General features: G+C 35.3%; 1 protein-coding gene across 1 annotated transcript; it reads left to right on the top strand.

Moving 5' to 3' along the window:
* Nucleotides 1–256: 256 nt before the first annotated feature.
* LOC128236540 (toll-like receptor 5) lies at nt 257–1,799 on the top strand. The gene has a single exon (XM_052951457.1). It carries the CDS (start codon nt 395–397, stop codon nt 1,502–1,504), a length of 1,110 nt encoding a protein of 369 aa, XP_052807417.1. The 5' UTR covers nt 257–394; the 3' UTR covers nt 1,505–1,799.
* The last annotated feature ends 20,306 nt before the right edge of the window (nt 1,800–22,105 follow it).

The following is a 22,105-nucleotide window of genomic DNA, read 5'->3' as shown; positions in this document are numbered from 1 at the left end:
GTTCACTTAACTTGTTGGAAGTCTTTAAGCTATTAAACAACAACCGTTCGAATGTTAGTTCTTTATTGTTCAACGTTCTTTCTAAGTATAATAATCACTTATAGATACAGCCTGACATTTAAGGTTATCCCACATCCTATCTGCCGTCCATTAAGAACCCAATATGAAAGGAGGCGTTTCCATTGAATCAGGCATTATTACAATAAACCAGACCAGAAGCAACACCTTTTGGAGATGGAAGAACTTATTCCTAAGACATAACACACTTCGAACTCTAAATGTTAGCTTAATAATACCCTACTCTACATTTGAGCTTCTGGATTTAAGTGATAATATAATACATTATATAAACCCGAAGTTTTTCTCCTCGCTTTATTCCCTCCGGAGTCTTTCGATGGCGAACAATCGATTGAATGACATGCTATTAAGTTTTAAAAGTGATTTTGAAAATCTATTTGCGGCTTTGTTGAACCTTAGAAATTTAGATATATCAAACAATTACCTACAATTTATTCCGAGTACCACTTTTAAACAGAACTCTAAGCTCATTCAACTCGATTTATCGGGTAACAAATTATCAGAATTAGGTTTTTTATTGTGTACTTTAGAAACTCTTACTTCTCTTAATGTGTCTAATAATTTGTTTGTAATAAACGACGCGGGTTTGCAAAAAGACATAACAGCATTCATGGAATCTTGCAGAAACAGCTCTGAGAAAGACCCCGTTTTTGATTTTACAAGCAACAAGATACTATGTTCATCTTGCGAACACAAATCAACAGTTGAGTGGCTGATCAATCGGAAGAGTTACTTCTACAGATGGACAGAACTGCGATGTATTGGTCAGTCCGGTCAATTACTGATGATAAACGAACAACTTGTCCAAAGCCTAAATGATGCCTGCCTGAGAACGACCAGAATAGCATTGGCGACTGCAATGCCGTTGGCGTTTTTGTTATCTCTCATTGCCACATTTTATGTTCTCTACAAACGTCGGAAAGCGTCGATGCGGCTTCGGACTCGTGAGAGTCGTATTGCAGAACTTCAGGCAGACGATGATCGGTTCGCTGTGTTTCTAAGCTTCAGCAACAATGACTACGATTTCGTGCACGAAAACGTTGAAATGCCGCTGAATCTCCACCTCCAGACCATTGTGGACACGGACCGGCGCCTCGTGTGCTCGGGTGACACTGACTTCAGGCTAGGAGTAAACATACACGACGAGGCGGTCCGCCTCATCCAACAATCTAACGTGGTTGTTCTGATGATGACAGACTCGTTCTGTACCAGCAACTTTTGTCAGAGCGAGCTGACATTCGCAATCAACGAGAACAAGCCTGTGATCGTGATGGTAAATGGGCGAGTAAATGAGAACATAATGCCTCCGATATTGAGGGATCGCTTCAATAAGTATACCAGGATCATATGGACGGAAGTGGATGGAAATTTCGAACTGAAGACAACGTGGAATAATGTTTGCTATTCCATCCTGGAAATGTTTTAATATAAAAAACGCCGTTGATAAAGTTTCATGGAATTAGTCCGAGGCATGTTTAATATTGTCAAACATTGACTGAATTGTTGAATATTTTATCAATTTGTATCATATACATTCGTATGATATATGTATCTCTATTGTCCCCGCCAAGATTTTCAAATGAAAGATTACATACATGCGTATATTTGAGATAGTTCATATGAGCATATTATTGTACCACTGTGTATTTTGTCATGTTGCTGCAATTATACATCGCCAATGTATTAAATGTTGATGCTGTTCTTGTGATAATGATGTTGTTATTGTTGTATAATGTGCAAGTTAATGATATATTATAATTAAATAAATCTACAATGAGATTATAGAGCAGCAAAGATTATATATTGCGGCTTCCGTCTTACTTCGTGTAAATATGAATACTGCTTACTATTAAGCACAGTGTTTTATTATCAAACATTTCATTTTTCCATTTCGTAATTTCAAAAAATGTAAAATAGCTGCTTCAGTGGGGAGGAAAATTATAGGTTATGTGTAAAATATTTGATCATGTGAGGAGATATGATAGTAAGACAGTACTTCGTGGAGCGTGATCAATGCGAAGGTTTAGGATATATAATGAAAACCATAACGTACATAGAGAACATGTATACCATAACTCTAGGTCATAGCTCAAAAGTGTTGACGATATTTGTTTGAAACTGAAAATATTGCAGAGAATATTGTTATTGTTGCAACAAGTTCTTATCAAGATAAGTTTGTCTCTTACCTTACACAACAGTCTTTGGAGCATGTAAGGCCTTTAAAGACTTTTTGCAAAAGTGTTAAATGTTACTACACATTGTAAAAAAAAATCGATGATCTCCATCCTTGCACTCCTTAAAGTAAATTCTGATTAAGAATACAATACAAGAGTTTATCATTTTTACCTTGAAAGTGTGACAGAAGCGAGACATAGCATAAGATACAAAGCTACTTTCTCAACATTCTGTCGTGATTATTTATCTTGGGGGTATATCACTTGTCTATCTTTTATGCATCATTGCCACAGTAAATCTGTGGATTAACGTAAACTTTGAATATCTTGAAATTTGTTATTTAAATAAATAGTGTTTGAACCAAATTAATATCATGTAGATTAAAGATGACATGTTATCACGAAAAACAAACTAGAAATCTATGAATTATCTAAATAAATCAGTTCACACCAACTATTTATTGTATTTCTCAAAATTAGAGAAAATATTTAAGCAGTAACATTAGTTAATGTACTACCGCTGTAATTCGCAGGGTCATATTTATCCCCCTTCTTGATAATGGGAACAATAGCCTCCTTCGACCAAGACTTAGGGTAAAAAAGTGAAAAAAGTAAAAAGTGTCATATATATAATTAAAACTCACCAGCATTAACAGAATTGTTTCTTTTTGTAGAACTGATTTTTTTAGAATATGTTTAAAATTTGCGTGGAGAAGATTTACTTATTTGAGACAACTTTGCCTGGCTTTACAACAATCCTTTAGAATTTGTTGGAGATGGAAAAACTTGTACCTGAGACATAACACACTTCGGACCCTTAATGTTAGCTTAATAATACCATACTCTACATTGGAGCTTTTGGATTTAAGTGATAATATAATAGATTATATAAGCCCGAAGTTTTTCCCCTCGCTACATTCCCTCCGGGACCTTTCGTTGGCAAACAATCGATTGAATGACATGCTATTAAGTTTTGAAAGGGAGTTTGAAAAGCTGTTAGCGACTTCGCTGAGTCATAGAAATTTAGATTTGTCAAACAATTACCTACAATATATTCCGAGTACCACTTTTAAACACAACGCTAAGTTCAATCAACTCGATTTATCGAGTACGTCGGAAAGCCTCGATTCGGCTTCAGATACGTGAGGATCGTATTGCAGAACTTCAGGCGGACGATGCTCGGTTCGCTGTGTTGCTTCAGCAACAATGATTTCGATTTCGTGCACGAGAACGTTGATATGCCCCTAAATGTCCACCTCCAGACCATCGTGGACACGGATCGACGTCTTGTCAGCATTGGCGATCCTAACTTCAGGTTAGGAAGGAACAAACACGACGAGACGGTCCGCCTCATTCAACAGTCGTACATGGTTGTTATGATGGTGACGGACTCGTTCTGTACCAGCCGCTTTTGTCACAACGAGCTTAGGTTTGCTTTGAACGAGAACAAGCCTGTAATTGTGATGGTGAATGGGCGAGTCAATGAGAACATAATGCCTCCGATATTAAGGGATCACTTCCAGGTACACCAGGATCGTGTGGACGGAAGTAGACGGACACTATGTACTAAAGACCACGTGGACAAATGTGTGCAACTCCATCCTGGAAATGTTTTAATACAAAATACTCCGTTGATGAAGTTTCATGGAATTAGGTTAACATGCTTGATATGGTAAAACATTGACTGAATTGCTGAATATATTATTAATTTTATTCATGAACATTAATATGATATATGTATTACTATTGTCCCCGACCAGACATTTCAATGTTACAGTACATACCTATATTTCAAATATTCTATCTGGTCATACACTTTTTACATTGTGTCTTTTGCAATGGTGCTGCGATTATTTATAGCCAACGCATCAAATGTAATTGTTTCTGTCGCAGTGCTATGGTTGTTGTTGATAAGTATTGTAATTTAAGTGAGCTTGCCAAGACATTCTTTTATTCCAACAGTGGACTACGACGTTTAGACACTATTTTACATTTCTGTTGCCTGACGCTGGTGATCAATAAATACACAGCAAAGCTTTGTGTTTTATACATTTTGAATAAGAGCATGTAGAAGAAAAATCAGCTGATAATCACGAAAAAACAAACTGGAAATAACTAAACTTATTAGTCAGTTTAAACCAACTTTATATTCGATTTTTGAAAATTACAGAACATATTTTAGAAGTAACTTCAACCAATGTTACACCTCTGTAATTAGCAGGGTCAGATCAAATTCCCTTCTTGAATATAGGGACAAAAACTCCCTTCGACAAAGATTTAGGGTAAACACAATTGTCATATATATACTAACTACAGATAGAACATAAATATGGTGAAATTAAATCATTATTTTTCTTTGAAAATGTCCGCTACGCAATTATCATAGTCAATATGTCTTGTAACGGGACATCAAATCTATAGTTTTACTAATCTCCTTAATTGTAATAGCACAGACGAGTTGGTTTATATCCAAAGTATCATTTCTAACAGTATCGTGATCATTCATATTAAATTGCCTTTCGGTACAATTTGAAATATTAAAAAAAATAGTTTTAAAAAATCAGCATCACAGATGTTTTATATATTTCTAATGTTTGCGCGGAGAAGATATACTCATTTGAGACAAATTTATCTCTTACTGGCAATAAAACAATCCTTTAGATTTTCTTTTAGCTACAGCAATATTACGCCGTGTGGTAAGAAATAAATTTCACGGATATATAAAGACAATAATCACTTGCTTTTGTGTGTGTTTTTAATCCTTGTTTTTTGTACAATTTCCATCAAACCAGGAAGATGTGTACCTGAATTTAAAGCATTTTTGATAGATGTTTTACCAACGTATTTGAACGATATATCGTAAACAGAATTTGAAAATGTTTCTATACATTTATCAATAGACATATTGCCAGACGACAATTAATCATTTATTTACATAAATAAGTGGCAATTGCTATTCAAATTCTCATAAAATATGTTCCTATGTTCGGAATTCCAAACAACTTTATTTTTATGCACAACGCTATTTACAAATACAGTATTATGAATATTTATATTAATCGTCACCGAGCAATGATTCGATAATTCGTTCAAGTATGATACAAACATATACGTGAATGAATTAAAACAGTCATTATTACATATTTGATACTCAACTGTGCAGATAACAGGATTACAGTCAAAACTCGCTATGTCGACGTCGGATATCTCGACTTTCCGGTTATGTCGCCTTTTTTCTCTGGTCCCGAATTTATTCCTTCTTAATCTATATAAAATAAATCTGCTTGTGTCGATTTTTCTATCTCGATTTTTTCGCTATGTCGACCACCTATTTCAGTCCCAGTGGTCGAATTTCACACATTTCCTTGTCCCTTATGTCGAACTGTAGATCGAGTTGTAGGTGCGAAAATTGTTATGTAGGTTTGCGGCATGTCGCTAAATAACCATGCGTGTCAAAATAACAAACTGTCGTAATTGGAGGTAAATTGGAAAATGTGAATAATCAAAGTTGTTTATGTTTTTGTATTTCTATAAACACCGCGATATATTTTCCTTACTCTTATCGCCCATTCAAAATACAGAAAGTGTTGTCTTTACAGAAAGTTAATAATTTGAAACCAAAGCATTGCATTGTTTATCGGAATGTTGCTCTTTACGATGTTTTTTTTCATATGATTTATTTCATATGTTTTGCATTTTGGCTATAGATGATATGTCATTTAATGCTGAATAAATATTATGTTATGTTATGTTATGTTATGTTTACGCACAGGAAAACTGTTGACTAGTGAATTGATTTCTGGCATGATGACATAACGGTCCAGACGTATATCTGTAAAATAATTCAGCCGATCCCCAGACCAAAAACTTAGGTCAGCAGTCAAGTAAACATTTCCAAGGTCACTGTATTTAATATTATTAGAGGACAGTTGTTCAAAAAATGTACTGAAATAAAATTGAGTTTTGATTTCTGTAAACTTTGAAATCATGCGGAGTTGTAAAACAAACACAATAATAATTATCTTTAAAAGAATTAGTAAATATTTATTTATAACTTTAAGCCATAAAAATCCATTTTTATTATTTTCAAATAAGTATATTGGCCTGAGTAGCATTTTTGTTTAAAATACACAATAACTCCTCCGCTGAAAACGTTTGCTATTAATGATTGGGCGCATACAATTGAAATAGTTATATTCATCAATGTTCATATTGGATATTTTATTATCTCATGTTTCAGGTAATAACAGAATATCAAAAATCAGTTATAGTCATCAAGTTTTGAGCGAATACGCTGGCCAATCCTTACGAGAAAGGTTAACTGTTTCCATTCAAAACCCTAGTTATAACTAGTTAGTTATAACTAGTATCAAAGTGTTTACGGTATACACTTTGCTGTTAATGATTAGTTAACCATACGACCGGTATGCTGTCTTGCCGTCCTTTTTGGCATTAATCATTGCAGGAAAGAGCTGCTTCCGGCGCTCCTGGATGACGTGCGGGAACTGCTCACTACACCAGATTCTGGTTGCTTCCGGGCCGCCGGACATCGGAGTGTCGCCGTGTACCCGGAATTTCTGCTTGACAAGCAAAGTATTATGTCAGATATTGGCATTTTTTATTAGAAAATAATTGATTCACTTACGATGTAGGTGAGAAAATCATTTTTTTGTTCCAATTTAAAGTTTTAATGTCATTTGTGGTAATTGTTAAAAAGCAAAGCATAAACTTGCTATCGTAGTTATTGGTGCAAAACTGAAGAATGTCATGTTAGAACAAATATGCCATGGGAAACTGAAGATGATAGATAAAATAATAACATTAAGTTATATGTCTTATGAAATGTGTACAACACTCCACATAAAGAACTTCCAAATCAATACCTGAGGTTATCGTTAATAAGCCTTTAGGTCCCGGAGTCTAATAAAGTATTAATATATTTCTGATTTTTTGCGAAGACGTCGGTTAATTGTTATTATATTGTTTTGCATGCAGTTTATAAATGAACGACCAGGAAGTTTTATTTCTGGCGTTAGAAGATAACATAATCCTTCAGTTAAAACATGTTGTTTATGCTTGATTGGTCATCCGCTGTATTTTATTATAGTTATCTTAGTCATATACATATTATGGAAAATTTCGCGTTTTATTGTGTTCAACAACCTTGTCCAATTTTATTCATTGAAAAAAATTGTGTACAGAGTACTAGTAATCACTATTTTTGTCCGCATATATTTAAAATGAAACACTGTATAGTAAGCCGGGATGCAATTTTTCCAGCATTTTTCCTGTCCGTTTGCTGGGGATGTGGAAGCCCAGACCTGCGCGGATGCGAACCAAGAGTGTCACATTATCGAACAAGATGGCGTTTTACGTTGTAACAACGTTATACCACATAACCCTGCAGGTGCAACAACGGTGGAAATACGCATATGTGGGTGTATGGATATTCACAGAGGAACATTCGTCCATAGGAACTGGTCATTCTTGGAACATCTTTCATTTTTGAGTATGTCTAATGGCACTAAAGGACAGTATGTGTACTTTCACTCTAACTGGCATGCGGGATTAGACGTGCTATCGCGACTTGGTATACATTTGTCTTACGCAACCATGGATTTTAATTAATGATTATTATCTTATTATTAATTAATTTAATTAATTAATGATGCTTTTTATGGAATAAACACCTTGAACATTCTGGATGTGTCAAGCACGAATTATTTCGATGATTATGCTGTTTTAAGGTTATTTGCAAATAATTCATCTTTGCAAAGTGTGAACGAGTTAAATCTGTCTAACACGTTTGTTCTACTATTCCCCCTTTTTCACTCCAATTATGAATTTTGTCTGATATGACGATTTCTAAAAAGCTTCTCAGTCTATAAAAAGCAATGTTTCTCAATGTTCGGTTTATTATGCAAATTATTTGCAAGGAAATACATCATTACATGCTATCATTGTAATGCAGTAACAAATGAAATTATTCTGCATAAGGTGTTCTTTTGTCCATATTTTGAAAATGAACGATGCCGGCTATGGTCCAAACTTATAAACCTCTTAGGTGAAGAACAACTTAGACGCTTGATTTTATTAAATCTGAACCATCAACTTGTTGAGATGTTAAGAGGATTCACCGATCTCGACATCACTGATGAATGTCGAATCCAGTGCTTTATTGTAGTGTCAAAATTTTGCAAGAAATATGAATTGACAATAAATGCCATTGCAACCACAACACAATGGTAAAAAGACTTTATTTCAATCAAACGATAAGCGTCAGTTCCTGTCAAATGACAGAGCCAATGTATTGTTTGTGTATATTGTAAATAACCTTATGCTTTATATGTGTCCATAACGTTTGTGTGTTTGTTTGTTTTTTGTTGTTATTTTTCTATGTCTATACTTTGTATTGTATTGTATATATTTGTGTATGTGTATATAAACTATACTTCTCTTCACATTTGGAGGATAAACAGAATAAACTAAACTAAACTAAACTACTTTCAATATATCTAAGTTTCCGGTTTTATTGGAGGAAGAGGTCATGGTAGTAGGGGTACCGAGCGGATTTGTACAAACCTTAAAATTGTAGATATTTCAAATTCAGTGCTGAATTGTTTTATGGAATTCATGTCAGCCCTGGAAACATAACACTTTCGGAAAGCTGATCAGCGATCACTGAAAGAAACGGTAATACTTGGCAACAATATAAAAGGTGGCGTTTTCATAGAATCAGGCGTTTTTGTTTAGATTGAAGAACTTGTACCTGAGACATAACACACTTCGAACCCTTAATAATACCTTGCTTTACATTGGAGCTGCTGGATTTAAGTAATAAAATAATAGATTATATTAGCCCGAAGTTTTTTTCCTCGCTGCATTCCCTCCGGAGTCTTTCGTTGGCGAACAATCAATTGAATGACATGGTAACGAGTTTTGAGAGTGATTTTGATAATCTATTTGCGGCTTTTTTAAAGCTTAGATATTTAGATATATCTACAGATGGACAGAACTGCGATGTATTGGTCAGTCCGGTCGATTACTGGTGATAAACGAACATGTTGTCGACAGCCTAAATGATGCCTGCTTGAGACCGACCAGAATAGCATTGGCGAATGCATTACCGTTGGTGTTTTTATTATCTGTCATTGTCACATTTTATATTCTCTTCAAACGCCGAAAAGCCTCGATACGGCTTCAGCCTCGTGAGAATCGTATTGCAGAACTTCAGGCGGGTGATGATCGGTTCGCTGTGTTTCTACAGCAACAATGACTACGATTTCGTGCACAAGAACGTTGATATGCCCCTAAATCTTGACCTCCAGACCATCGTGAACACGGACCGGCGCCTGGTATGCTCGGGCGATTCTGACTTCAGGTTAGAAATGAACATACACGAGGAGACGGTCCGCCTTATGCAACAATCGAACGTGGTTGTTCTGATGGTGACGGACTCGTTCTGTACCAGCCGCTTCTGTCAGAGCGAGCTGACGTTCGCAATCAACGAGAACAAACCTGTGATCGTGATGGTGAAGGAGCGAGTAAATGAGAACAAAATGCCCCCGATATTGAGAAGTCACTTCCATAAGCACACCAGGATCGTGTGGACGGACAATATATACTGAAGACCACTTGGACAAATGTTTGCAATTCCATACTGGAAATGTTTTAATTAAGAAATATTACACACCACTGAGGGTCATGTGACATTATAAGGCCGGACAGTCAGCCACCGAAAGTGTATAACGCCGAGGTCCAATTACCTTCGGGGGCTGATTGGCCGGTCCTTATAATGCATGACCCGAAGTGGTGTGTTAATATTTCTTATATTATACCGAATATTTTATAGTACCATTAATTATTTTTAATGCACTTTAACGTCGTTGTGAAAAAAGCAAGCCGAACCTACCAGTTGCATGACGTCATCGGTCCATATTACATTTTTGGCGAGGTCCGGACCGGCCAAAATTATGATATGGACCGCTGACGTCATAAAACTGGATTTTCATCAAAATACAGTGATATACGGACCGATCAAGTTTATATATACAAAGAAGGGTCACATTTATGTGAGGTATAATATTGCAAAATACGCCGTTGATAAAATTTCATTAAATCAGTCCGACATAATTGATAATGTAAAACATTGACTGAATTTTTTAATATATCATCATTTTGAATCATATTAATTCGTATGTATATGTATTTATAGTGTGTACGCCACGATATTCCAATGTTACATAACATAATTTTATCTGAAATATTTTATATGATTATAGGTTTGTTGTATTATGTCCTTGTTATGTATCGCCAATGCATCAAATGTTGTTGTTACTGTTGTTGTCGTTATGCTGTTGTTGTTTGTTTTTGTTGTTGTTGTTGATTAGTAATGTTATCCCATTGAGTGTGCCAAGACATTTTCTTTTTTCAACAGTCGTCTAAAACGTTTGAACACTATTTTATATGTGTGTTGCCTTGTACGAACCATTCTTTCAATCCAGCGTTTCGTTTTGTTTTGTTTGTTTGAATTTACGGGATATATATCAAATAAGACTGTTTAAACATTTAATGATTAAATTAAGTATACACTTAACAATTGCCTTATTGGTCAATATCCTATAATTAATCATGGTAATATAATGGTAATGAAATACAGTATCATGCGCTAGTAAATGATATATTCTAATTAAATTAATTATCTAAATTGAGCATATAGAGCAGCGAAGGAAAACAATATAAAGGCTTCAATCTAACTCCGTGAAAATATGAATACTGCTTACTATTACTTTTATATTGATCTTGTTCATTAACAAGCATTTTCATTTCTTCGTTTCGTAACATCAAAATGTAATTTAACAGTCACATTGAGGAAGTTGTAGGCTATGTGATATATTTGATCCTGTAAACAGATACAATTATTGGATAGTTCGAAGCGTTCCCAACGAGGAAGTTTAAGATACATACAGAAAACTAGACCTTATATATATATCACCTTGGATTGCAGTGGCAGTCAGGCATGTCCTATTTGTTTCATCAAATTTGACGGATACAGCAGTCAATGCATCCAAAACTTCCGTCGACGTGAACATCCGTACCGTTAGTTTCCGATATGCATTTTATAAATGGCAGCACGTACCGTACACGTGCACACGTAAAGGGTGAACCATAGATTTAGCTCTTATAAATGCGAAGTCGTTTGAAGAAATCGTGCAAAACTACTATTAGCCCAAAATGTTCACGATATTTGTTTGAAACTTAGATTGAATGTCTTGGGAGCATGTAATGCTTTTTAAAGACGCCTCGCACATATGACAAGTGTGTACTACACATCTTGCATTTCCTCAAGTAAAATCTTAACAAGAATACAAAACAAGTGTTTTTATTTTTCTATGAGGGTGAACGCAAGTTGAATGTCACTCATAGAAGGCTGCGGATGTAATTTAGTGTTCCTAAGCAGCGTTTGTCCTATATAAGTATTGTCTATAACCTACGTTCCAATATGATGAAATTGAATATACCCTTCATGTCTTCTTTACCTGTCCCGTATAAATTCTCATACACCATTGCGATATGATCGGCCCGATTCTGAGTGCAATGATTTGTTTTTATACTTGTGTGATATTTACGTGTTGATCCTTTTTTGGTTTTATTTGATAACCCTCTGTGCAGTAAAATAAGAAAGGACAGAAAAAGGGGATCTGTCTGTCATCGAAAGTGAACATATTTCAAACTATCTGATTAATCTAGTTTGTTATAAACTAAAATTTCACAATTCGTACTTCCAAAGTCATTTTAATTTTCGTTTAAGAATAGTTTATGTCAATATAAAGATTATATATTATTATTATTATTATTATCATATACTTCGGCTAGTTAAGCATTTATCTTTTATTGTACGCTTGGCTTGTTTTGGGTTATATATTAAGTATTTTAAGTTGGTATGGCTATATGTGCCGACAAATTTATTGATGAGAAACCAACTGTTCGCGATGTATCCATAATAAAAATTATACGATCTGTTTTGTGTTGATCCTTTCAAGTTATTCAGCAGCTCCTTTAATTCGATAAATCTATTCTTTGTTCAGATGTGAAATTAATACCCGGCCCGGAAGTATGACTCCTCAGCAGAGCTCTCGAGGCGGTTATTTATTGCGATAAATATATGCTTTATTTTTAAATTTTTCATAGATTTCATTATTTATTTATTTATTTATTTATTTATTTATTTATTTATTTATTTATTTATTTATTTATTTATTTAGGGGCTGATCCAGGAAATTGTGTTAGAGGGGGCGTATCTTAGGGTAACAACTTTTTTACATAAGCCCATCCCTCAAACAGAAATTGAAATAGATCAAAATGTTGGCAGATGAGGGAACAAGAAAATTTTAAAAATGTCTAACCCAAATGGTGAATGTATTTTTTACTGTTTTTTTCTCCGATATTTCTTGACGAAAAAGGAAACTTGGACGATTTAAGGAGGGGGGGGGGGTCGCCGGTTGCGCCCCGCCCCCTGGATCTGCTAGTTTATAATATAATACATTGTTAACTGAGGCTCTTGAATGAGAATTGCCCCATCGGGAAGAAAACTACCGAAGCTTATCCCGTGTTGTCATTTGTCAATCTTTTTGTTTTGACCCGGTTTCGGAAATAACAATTCCGAACAATATAGCATTAAAATGATAAATTATAGGATTTTGATTAGCAGGAAGTTTGAAAAGTAAACAAAATGAGATATAACAAATTGCATTAGCAATTAAGAATTACGAGTAATATGGTATAAATTAGATGGCACACTTTTTGTTACGTGTTTACGATTTGATGGCGAATAGTTCCTTTTTTCAAATACTTCTTGTTTTCATCAGACGGTCGTTTATTTCAACATGTGAACACAGCTAGGGTCGATCAAGCCAAGGAAAAGTTTCATAAGATTTTGCGCTTGAATGACCCTTGCCATCTCGTGTATGGTATTTACATTTCTCAGCAGAGTGAGTTTTCAAAAAAAAAATATTTTCGATATACGCAAGGCTACATACAACTACTATTTACAATAAAATTGAACGGAAAGATGCCCTATATACGAACACTTTAATATGTTGATGATATATTCAAGTCTTGGAGTTAGCCTTTTATAAATTAAATTTGCATAATGTCTGCCATTGTCTGTTGTCGGCAAAACTAGAAAGCAAAGCAAATAGTTAAGCTTTGAAACGAACGGGAGTAACTGTATTAGTATTAGCAAAACAGTTAAGCCATAGACGCATATGATATATAATGATTATAAATACATCGATTATAAATAGATGGAACAACATAAACATATGAGAAGCATAAAGATATAACTGTTGACTAGAATATTTGATTTTTAAAACTATGATTACAAGATTATTCGGTCGATATGCTCAAAATATAAAATACCAAAAGCAGCGCAAAGCACATAACTTATTACAGATATATCCAAGGAAAATGTAACAAATGAAAAGACAGAAGCACTTTAGAATAAAATTAAATGCATGATGTTCAGCATGCTAAAAACTACATAAATAGAGATTAGAGGCAAAAGGTTTAATAACGTCTAAGCATATTCAATAAACAAGACATTCACACATATACAACAATACCAAACCAAAATAACATTAAATTAAGAGCAGTCTAAAAACAAATTGAAACTACTTGAAAATGAAGATTCATATTGCTCAAAATGTTAATTCTACAAAAAATACAACTGATAAAATTATAACATTTGAATTCTTTATATACTGTATGCCTTATTTGTAGGTATGTATATATCCTGAGGATAGAATATGCATTCCGAGACTTCCGTTTTAAGGCAAACATGGTGAATATATATATATAAACAACTTTTTGGACCAGAAACGTAATTTGCTTCTCGTCATAACAAACAATATTTTGTCCATTCTCAGCATTTGCCCACGATTTTTGAAAAAAACTATAAATTACTCAACATGCCGCTTAGTAAACGGGTGTAGTGTACATTTTTCCACTTAGCCTCCGCTAGGTTTTATAAAAATTGATATAAAAATAACACACTTACAGCTATAATCCTTTTTGAGTCGAGCGGTATTTTACTTGACGTTATAACTAAATGTGACGTCACAAAACACGTGGTATGTCCACACTGTTTTTGAGTATGTAAACCATCCAAATACATCCGAGCTTGTTTTCGATAAAAATGGCCGAGGAGTTCCGAATGCTTGTCTAAAATTATTTGGAATGTTGTTCCACACCTGGGCAGCCTCAAAACGAAACGAGTTCTTTCCATATGTGGAAGCTCTTAGTAATACCCTATGACTGTGAACTGTGTTTGAAAATATAAAACTCTATGTAGAGGTTAAATCCAATTTAACAAGATCATGTAATTATTCTGGTAAGCACTTCAAAGTTTTAAAGACAATTGTTTTAATCCTTCCAGCATGAAAGGTAGACAAATTCGAGCGATTTATTCTTTCTGCTCGTTTTATAAGTTCAGTTTATGGCACCACGTACGTTTACTTAAGTTTACTGTGTGACTTACACTTACATGCAATTCACCAAGGCGCCGCACAACTAGTTACGGACAGCCTGGATAGACAAAGAAAAAGTGATGATGTCCCAGTTTAATGTGTGCATAATTAGATCTGAATGCACAAATAAGCGTAGCAAAAACACGTGCCGTCCCCTTACATTTAAGAATGTTGACGGACGAATCACTCAGGGAGATGAAAACTAGTCAATCTGACTGCAAAGCATGTTAAGGTACGTAATAGATAAATGCTTAGTACAGGATGTTGTCCCGGGTGGTTCAAGGCCACGGTTATCTGCCCCCCCCCCCCCCCCGTTGACCAAGATCCGGATGCTTCAAGTACGAATACTGTATTAAATTAAAGTTGAATGAAATAGAAGAAACGGGTGCTCTATTTGTATAGAGCTTTACAGAGGTTGACATTGTATTGCAAAAGATCATAGTTTCCAGTGAAAATATGGGAAACATCATTACCTGTTGAACTCTGTAAATTGGTTGTTGCTAGACGTATTCCTTCTTGAGCCCAGGGTCATGTTTTTCTACTCACTTTTGCAGATATTGAATTTGTCAACGTGTGTGTTCTTGTGCTTAAATGCTGTGTCTTGGATTGCGATACGGCAGCCAGTTGCTTGTTTTTTTCAATTGGGACTGTTTGGTGAAAAACCATGTTAGTGTCTGAATGAAAAATATTTAAGGAAAGAATTGCTGGGTTGATGTCATTATCGGGGTATGAACGCAATTGGGTTGGTCACATTCAAGAGTTGTTAAAAAAACTTCATTTCATTTAAGAAAACCTTTCAGTAATCCGTTCTTACCCATTCTGTTAATAGAACGACCCGACTGTAACCGGAAACATTTTTCAAATGACGTCACAATAACGCGGGAAAGATCAACCACTTGAAATCACTTTAAAAAACGTAAAATTGAAACACTTATGGCAACATTACATTTAAATTATAATAAATTAACACTTTTAAAATTGTTGATTTATATTTTACAGGACCTGCTGACACAATACAAACAATAACAAGATCAATAGTTTTTATGTATATTATTATGCAATAAATTACGATCCGAACATATCCGAAGATGTTGCGTTCATCGATTGATAAACGAAATTGCCGAAAGGCAGTTCATTTAAGGAATGGAAGTTGGGGTGTAAATATAGCAAAAGTAACTGTGCTCTCAGGTCGGATGCCCTCTCTATATTTAGGACTGAGAATGCTTCTTCAGATTGATATATGGTTTAAATGTGAGTGTTGCACATACTTAATATATAGTTGTTTATGTGTTGTTTTTTTTCCAATTTGAAGAGTTGCCTGAATGCATTGAAATCTATAGAGAATTAATTATTTGTGTATAACCTGATGCATAAACAGCTATATATTTCCGATTGGCAACATTTAAAGAAGACTCATATTTAAGGACAGTACGTACAGATTGCTTTAGAATACTATAAAGCCCGTTAGTATTTTCTGAACTATCTGAAAATATTATGATTTCTGCATACGTGTAATTTCACAAATGTCCCTAAAAGGGTTGAACATGACTATGATTTCTTTGAAAGAAATAGTAAACGCTATTTAATAAATTGTAACCAATTGGGGCATACACTTTTCACGTCTCGCCGATAAACTTAGTCAACGCTGGTACGTTGGCCTTGCCGATGGTGTACTTTTCCCACACACGCATGTGACGGGTCTTGTTTATGTGGACGCCTTTTTAAACTTGGTAAGGCTAAAAATAAATGACAACAAAAATAATCAAACATAATGATTAAAAAAAAGATAAGGAAAAGAATGGTGATGCTGATCATATTTAAACTTACATTAAACGTTCCGCACGTATAACACTGGTCCAGCACGCTTTACCACTGCGATATCTGTCCACATGGTATCTTAGTTACAAAGGTTTACAGCAACAAGCATTCTCGCGCAGCTGTTCTATAAAAATATCACATACAAAGGATTTGGACGGTTTCAAATGCAAGGGAAAGAAGCATTTTGACGTCATCAAATTTTCGGAACTGGCTCGTTTTCTCGAAAACCCCGTAAGTTTCACTGACACAAATTGCAGCAAGTGTTGGCTGGTTCATCGTCTTAATTTTACCCAAAGCTCCACAAATGCATTTTAATTTTGTAAACATCAAAAACCTGGTGTTTTGAGCAATAGTTTTGAATGGATCAGTCATGTTACTACTAGAGACCGGAATACGAATGCATTACGCATGCAAAACAGTCGTCCACGAATGGGGTTTTCTCTTTGTGGTATGAATATGGCTCTTGAAACACTGTGTTGGAGGCTCAAGTATGCATGCCGACTCCATTGATCTAGTCTGCCTACTTAGGGAGACACAATATTTGAAACAATAATCTGATACTGTTTTCCTTGTTTCTGGCAGTAATCTTACTAGAAGAGTACCAACTAACGTAGTAAATAATTAGTTTCACAATACCTTTCTTCATAATTAAAGACTATTCGAAGGGCCCTGTATTGTATAACAAAAAAGCCAAATGATAAAACAATAGTAAAAATTTGATCCGATAAAAGATTAAAAAAAAATAAGTTTGTTCTTTTCAGAGATAAATCTTCTAAGTCTGAAGAACGTTGAGTTCCCACTTTTTTGCACAGGTGTGATATGTGTGTGTCAATTTAAACATGTTATCTAGTTCCAGTCCTAGCTTGACCGGTTCATCACATTGTATTGTGTTGCTCGATATAGTGAATGCGTCAATTTCGTTGAGTGTTTTTTTCTACCAATTGATATAGCCTGAAATTTATCTGGGAGTGCATGCATTTGTTTAAAGAGAACCAGTCAAGGAGTTAATTGATTTCTGTTTCTTGTGTTGACTTTACTACATCTTTATTTTGGCGCCAGTAGGAAATTGTGCTGCCATCAGCATAATTGTAGTGATGGATATTGCTGGTCAATAGATATAATTATGTCGTTTATGAAGATGTTGAAGATCAGAGGCCCTAGTATGGACCCATGAGGGACACCCTTGAGAATGTGTTACCATGTGCTTGTGTAGTTGCCTAATTTGACTCTCTCTTTTCTTTAAGAGAGGTAACTTCTCAGTAGACCACATGATACATCTTAGAGACCAAAATGCTGGAGTTTGTGAACAATGAGGTCGTGCGGAAGAAAGTCAAAAGCCTTTGACAAATCCATTAGTATGGACCTTACATAATGGTTCTTATCAAGAGCTAATTTCCAGTCCATCTCAAGCCTTAAAAGTGAAGTGTGACATCCAAACTTGACCTTAAAGCAGCAAGATAAGATACGAGTTGAAAATTGTGTCAAAGTAGGTAACCAACTGATCATGTACTGTTAGGTATATGTCCAGTGACGGTATAATATTGATCGATATGGCCTTCCGCTGATCGATGATAACCACTCTAGAGTGTTAATTAGAATCTGATTTAATTAGACCACAGAGTATCTAAAGAAAAATATTACTTCTGCCTTTTTTCCCAGGTGGAAAGGTATCACATACATCAAAATATTAACTGAGTGATACATTACGATATATGTATCGGTCAGGATCCCTTCATGTTACGAAACTTTAAAACCCTATAAAAAGGCGCCAAGGTATAAACGTGGATTTGAAGGACTAAATAATATTTCGATTAGTCAAAGTTTCCTTCTTGCAAAGGTTCATTCCTTAGCTATAGGTAGTTAGATTTTACTAAGATCCTGTTCAAAGGCGTTAGGATAAAACCCAAACCAACCCCAAACAAGAGCAATACGTTACACGACAACACACATTACAAAACAAATACACTACCATCGTCATTGGTAAATGATGGGGATAAACGCCTTCTCACGGTTAGTGAAGACTAAGTATGAACACATTGCCAGTTTAGACCGGTTTGAAGGAGGCCAACCACGCATTTGCCCCATTTATTACCAATTAGTGCAAAACTAGACATGTAAGCCTCGCAATACCCCTCTTGTTTCTTTGCATTTCAATGTAAAACAATTGATATGGCACATGGAAATATAATTATGAATTACAATGTTATAGGTGTGTTGAAATAATAGAAATAAAAATAATGTTGACGTCAAATATCACTCTTCCTGTTTGCGAAAAAAACGTAGAAGCCAATCAAATGCATGAAGGTCATTACAAAGTGTTGTACATGTACATCCACCTCTTCCTGGTAGCGAGCAAACGTACACGCCAATGAAATGTATAACTAATTCTTCCTGGTTGCGAACAACTGTAGAAGCGAATAAACTGCCTAATTGTCGTCCTATGTTTGTATACAATTTCTTTACAATTTAGTATAAAGGTTCTGTCTTATCAATAACGCTGTTTATACAACAATATTTACCCTTCAATCATTCCTCTTATAATGGGCAAATTTACCCCAGAGGCAAATATGTATTAACGCAAATACCGATGGGTGAACATTTACTACCGGGTGCATAGAAACCCAAGTCTGGATGTGGTGTTAACTTTCCCTCGTGGGTATTTCATGCCGTATTTATAAATGCCCCCGAGTGTGTTTCGGTTTTGTTAGTGTTTTACAAATAAAACAAAATAAAGGAAGGGAAATGTAATACAATAACTATATGTATTATATATACATAATTTAGTTGACATATCTCTTCCATATGAATTTAACACATTCAAATGGAATCTTGCCTTGCTTTATTAGCCTGTTCAACGAATTTGTCTACAAGCTAGCTGGCGGAACGTTGCTTTTCTTAGTCAGTACCTGCAAAACAGTTATCGAGCTTCCACTAGTACAATTATGTTTAGGTCGATTAAGAATATGTCATTGGCGTAAGATGGATTGTCGCTCTTGGTAAATACCACATACCATCCGGAGAAGCTGTAAGAGTTCGTCTATATATATAAGGGAGGTAATACAAAGCTGATAACGCTCCTCATTGAAATAAAAATTTCATGACATTTATTTCTTCTGATATGTCACCATACAGTATAATTACACATTTCAAGTCTTTGTACGAATAAGTATGCGTAGAAGTATTCCTTTTACACCGAGCCGACCTTATTATGCCCAGAAGTAGGGCATATTAAAATCGCACAGTCCGTCCGTGTGTCAGGTTCAACTTCTCGTGTCCGGGCTGTAACTTTCTCTTGTATTGACAAATTTTGAAATAACTAGCCACTTGTGTTCGGCATATAAAGCCGATGTGTCGCGTACAAGATCTGTGTTCATACCTTTAAGGAAAGGGTTACACTTAGTGTTTGAAAACTATGGAATACTACATATAAGTATCGGTGGTTGTGTACTGTCTTTAACACTTTTATGTATTGACAGGTTTTAAAGTAACATGCCACATGTGTTTGACATACCAAAACGACGTGTCGCGTGCAAGACCCATGCCCCTGAAACTAAGGTCAATATCACACTAAGTGTTTTACTATTATGGAATCCTGCAGTGACACAAAGACTAGAGGTGGTCATGTCCGGGGTGTAACTTTTTTATGTATTTTTATGTATGTACAGATTTTAAAATAACTTGCCACATGTGTTTGACATACCAATACGACGTGTCGCATGCAATACCCGTGTCCCAACCTCTATGGTCAAGGTCACACTTAGTGTTTATTTACAATGTAATGCTACATATAAGGGCATAGCGTATATGTTTCCGCAAAAAGAAACGTACGCTCGGCTTGGGATGAACCTATCTAACACTCTCGGCCATGGAAGATACTTATAATTCTCTATTCTCGTCTTCAGAAGCTAGACTGCCCTTGTGATCTCTTTGAGTATAAACTCCACCGTTGTGTACGGGATGATTGAATAAGGTTAGCCTCTAGAGTATGTTTAAGTCCCTGCACGACTGGCTATCTACAGCCTCAAATACTTATTGAATGGTAATGGAACTTGTTATGACTTATTCCGTGTCCATTTTATCCGCAATCGAAATTTCATTGCATATTTCTGGCCCATTTTATTTTGCTTATGCGATGTAATTTCCTGCAAAGTCTATGATCCAATCGACCGCTATATTCAAATCGTCAAAAATGTTCTGATCGTCTTACGTTTGCTTGTCTTCGCAAGAACACCTACACTCTCAGACTTCAACCGTTGTCTATCCTGAACAACAGCCTTAGCAGCAGTGTTGACTGAGCAAGAATGTTGACTATGCATATATTTCAGGGGAACACGTCCAGCCTAACCAACATTCTTGACTAAGCAAATATACAGTGAATACGTCCAGCCTGAGCAACAGTATTGGCTATTTAAAGCTACGATACAGACCTCAACATAACGTATTTAGCAAAGTAAATATACAAATGTACACCAGTTCGAGGATTTAAGAATGTCCGTGGTTCTGTGTCAATACATTATTGTTATTGTGAGGACAAAGTTTTTTTCGAGCAACATTTGGTGTGACCTTTGGCCTTTTAGTCACCAAACAACAATAGATGCCATAGCCTGTACAAGTACAAGTTCCCATTGATGTCTTATTGTGCTATGTAAAACCTTCTTGGGTGATTGCTTTTACTGTTATTCTGGCTTTTTATCCACTTGCCCAAATACAAAAGGGAGTTTGAATGGTCAAGGCAGTCTACCAATGAAATGAGATGGCCGTCCTATGTGAAAGTGTTCGTTGGCTACTAATCGGACAATACTTCGTCTACCGATCGACAGATCATTCCAGCGACCGAACGACCAAATGACGGGCCTACAATTGCATACTTTCAAAGGGGCATATTCAAACGTTAATATTTCAAAATTTTAAAAAGGTTATTAATTTTATTCTGCACAACAGCCAGTTTGCCTGCTGGTAAATAACGTGTTATACCTCTAACATTCACCGATCATCTTTGATCACCATTTTTATTGCGTTTCCCATAGTATTCCTTTGGTAATTTTGATAGTATCGACTGATTATGCATCGGATTAAACTATACCTGTTCCTAACAAATATGTCATTTGATTTTAAAAGCTACAATTATATCATTCATTTAATTCATTCAAAATTTCAAAACGTTTATCAGATTTCACTTTGTCCATAAAGCTTTTGAAACAAATCTATAGGCTTTTATCAAAATGTATATGCCATTATGATGAAATCTTGCTTGAACGTTTTACACTTAATACTTAAAGTCAATGATAGTATTTGTTCAACCTTCTTCGTGTGCTTCTCAAAATATAATTCATTCCAAACGTAACGTGAACTTATTTACGTAAAACACGAACTTAATTTGGTGGCGGTCAACAGTCCCGCGCGGACTAAATGTAGTGGTGGAAAACGGTCTCATGCTGATTTAATATGGTGGCAGTCAACAGTCCCACGTTGACTAAATATGGTGGCGGTCAACAGTCCCACGCTGAC

The sequence above is a fragment of the Mya arenaria genome, chromosome 6, assembly GCF_026914265.1.
Source record: "Mya arenaria isolate MELC-2E11 chromosome 6, ASM2691426v1".
Classification (NCBI taxonomy): domain Eukaryota; kingdom Metazoa; phylum Mollusca; class Bivalvia; order Myida; family Myidae; genus Mya; species Mya arenaria.
This window is presented reverse-complemented; position numbering and strand designations above follow the sequence as displayed.

Excerpts from the sequence above, each read along its gene's own strand:
- LOC128236540 (XM_052951457.1), top strand. The coding sequence starts at position 395 with ATGGCGAACAATCGATTGAATGACATGCTATTAAGTTTTAAAAGTGAT.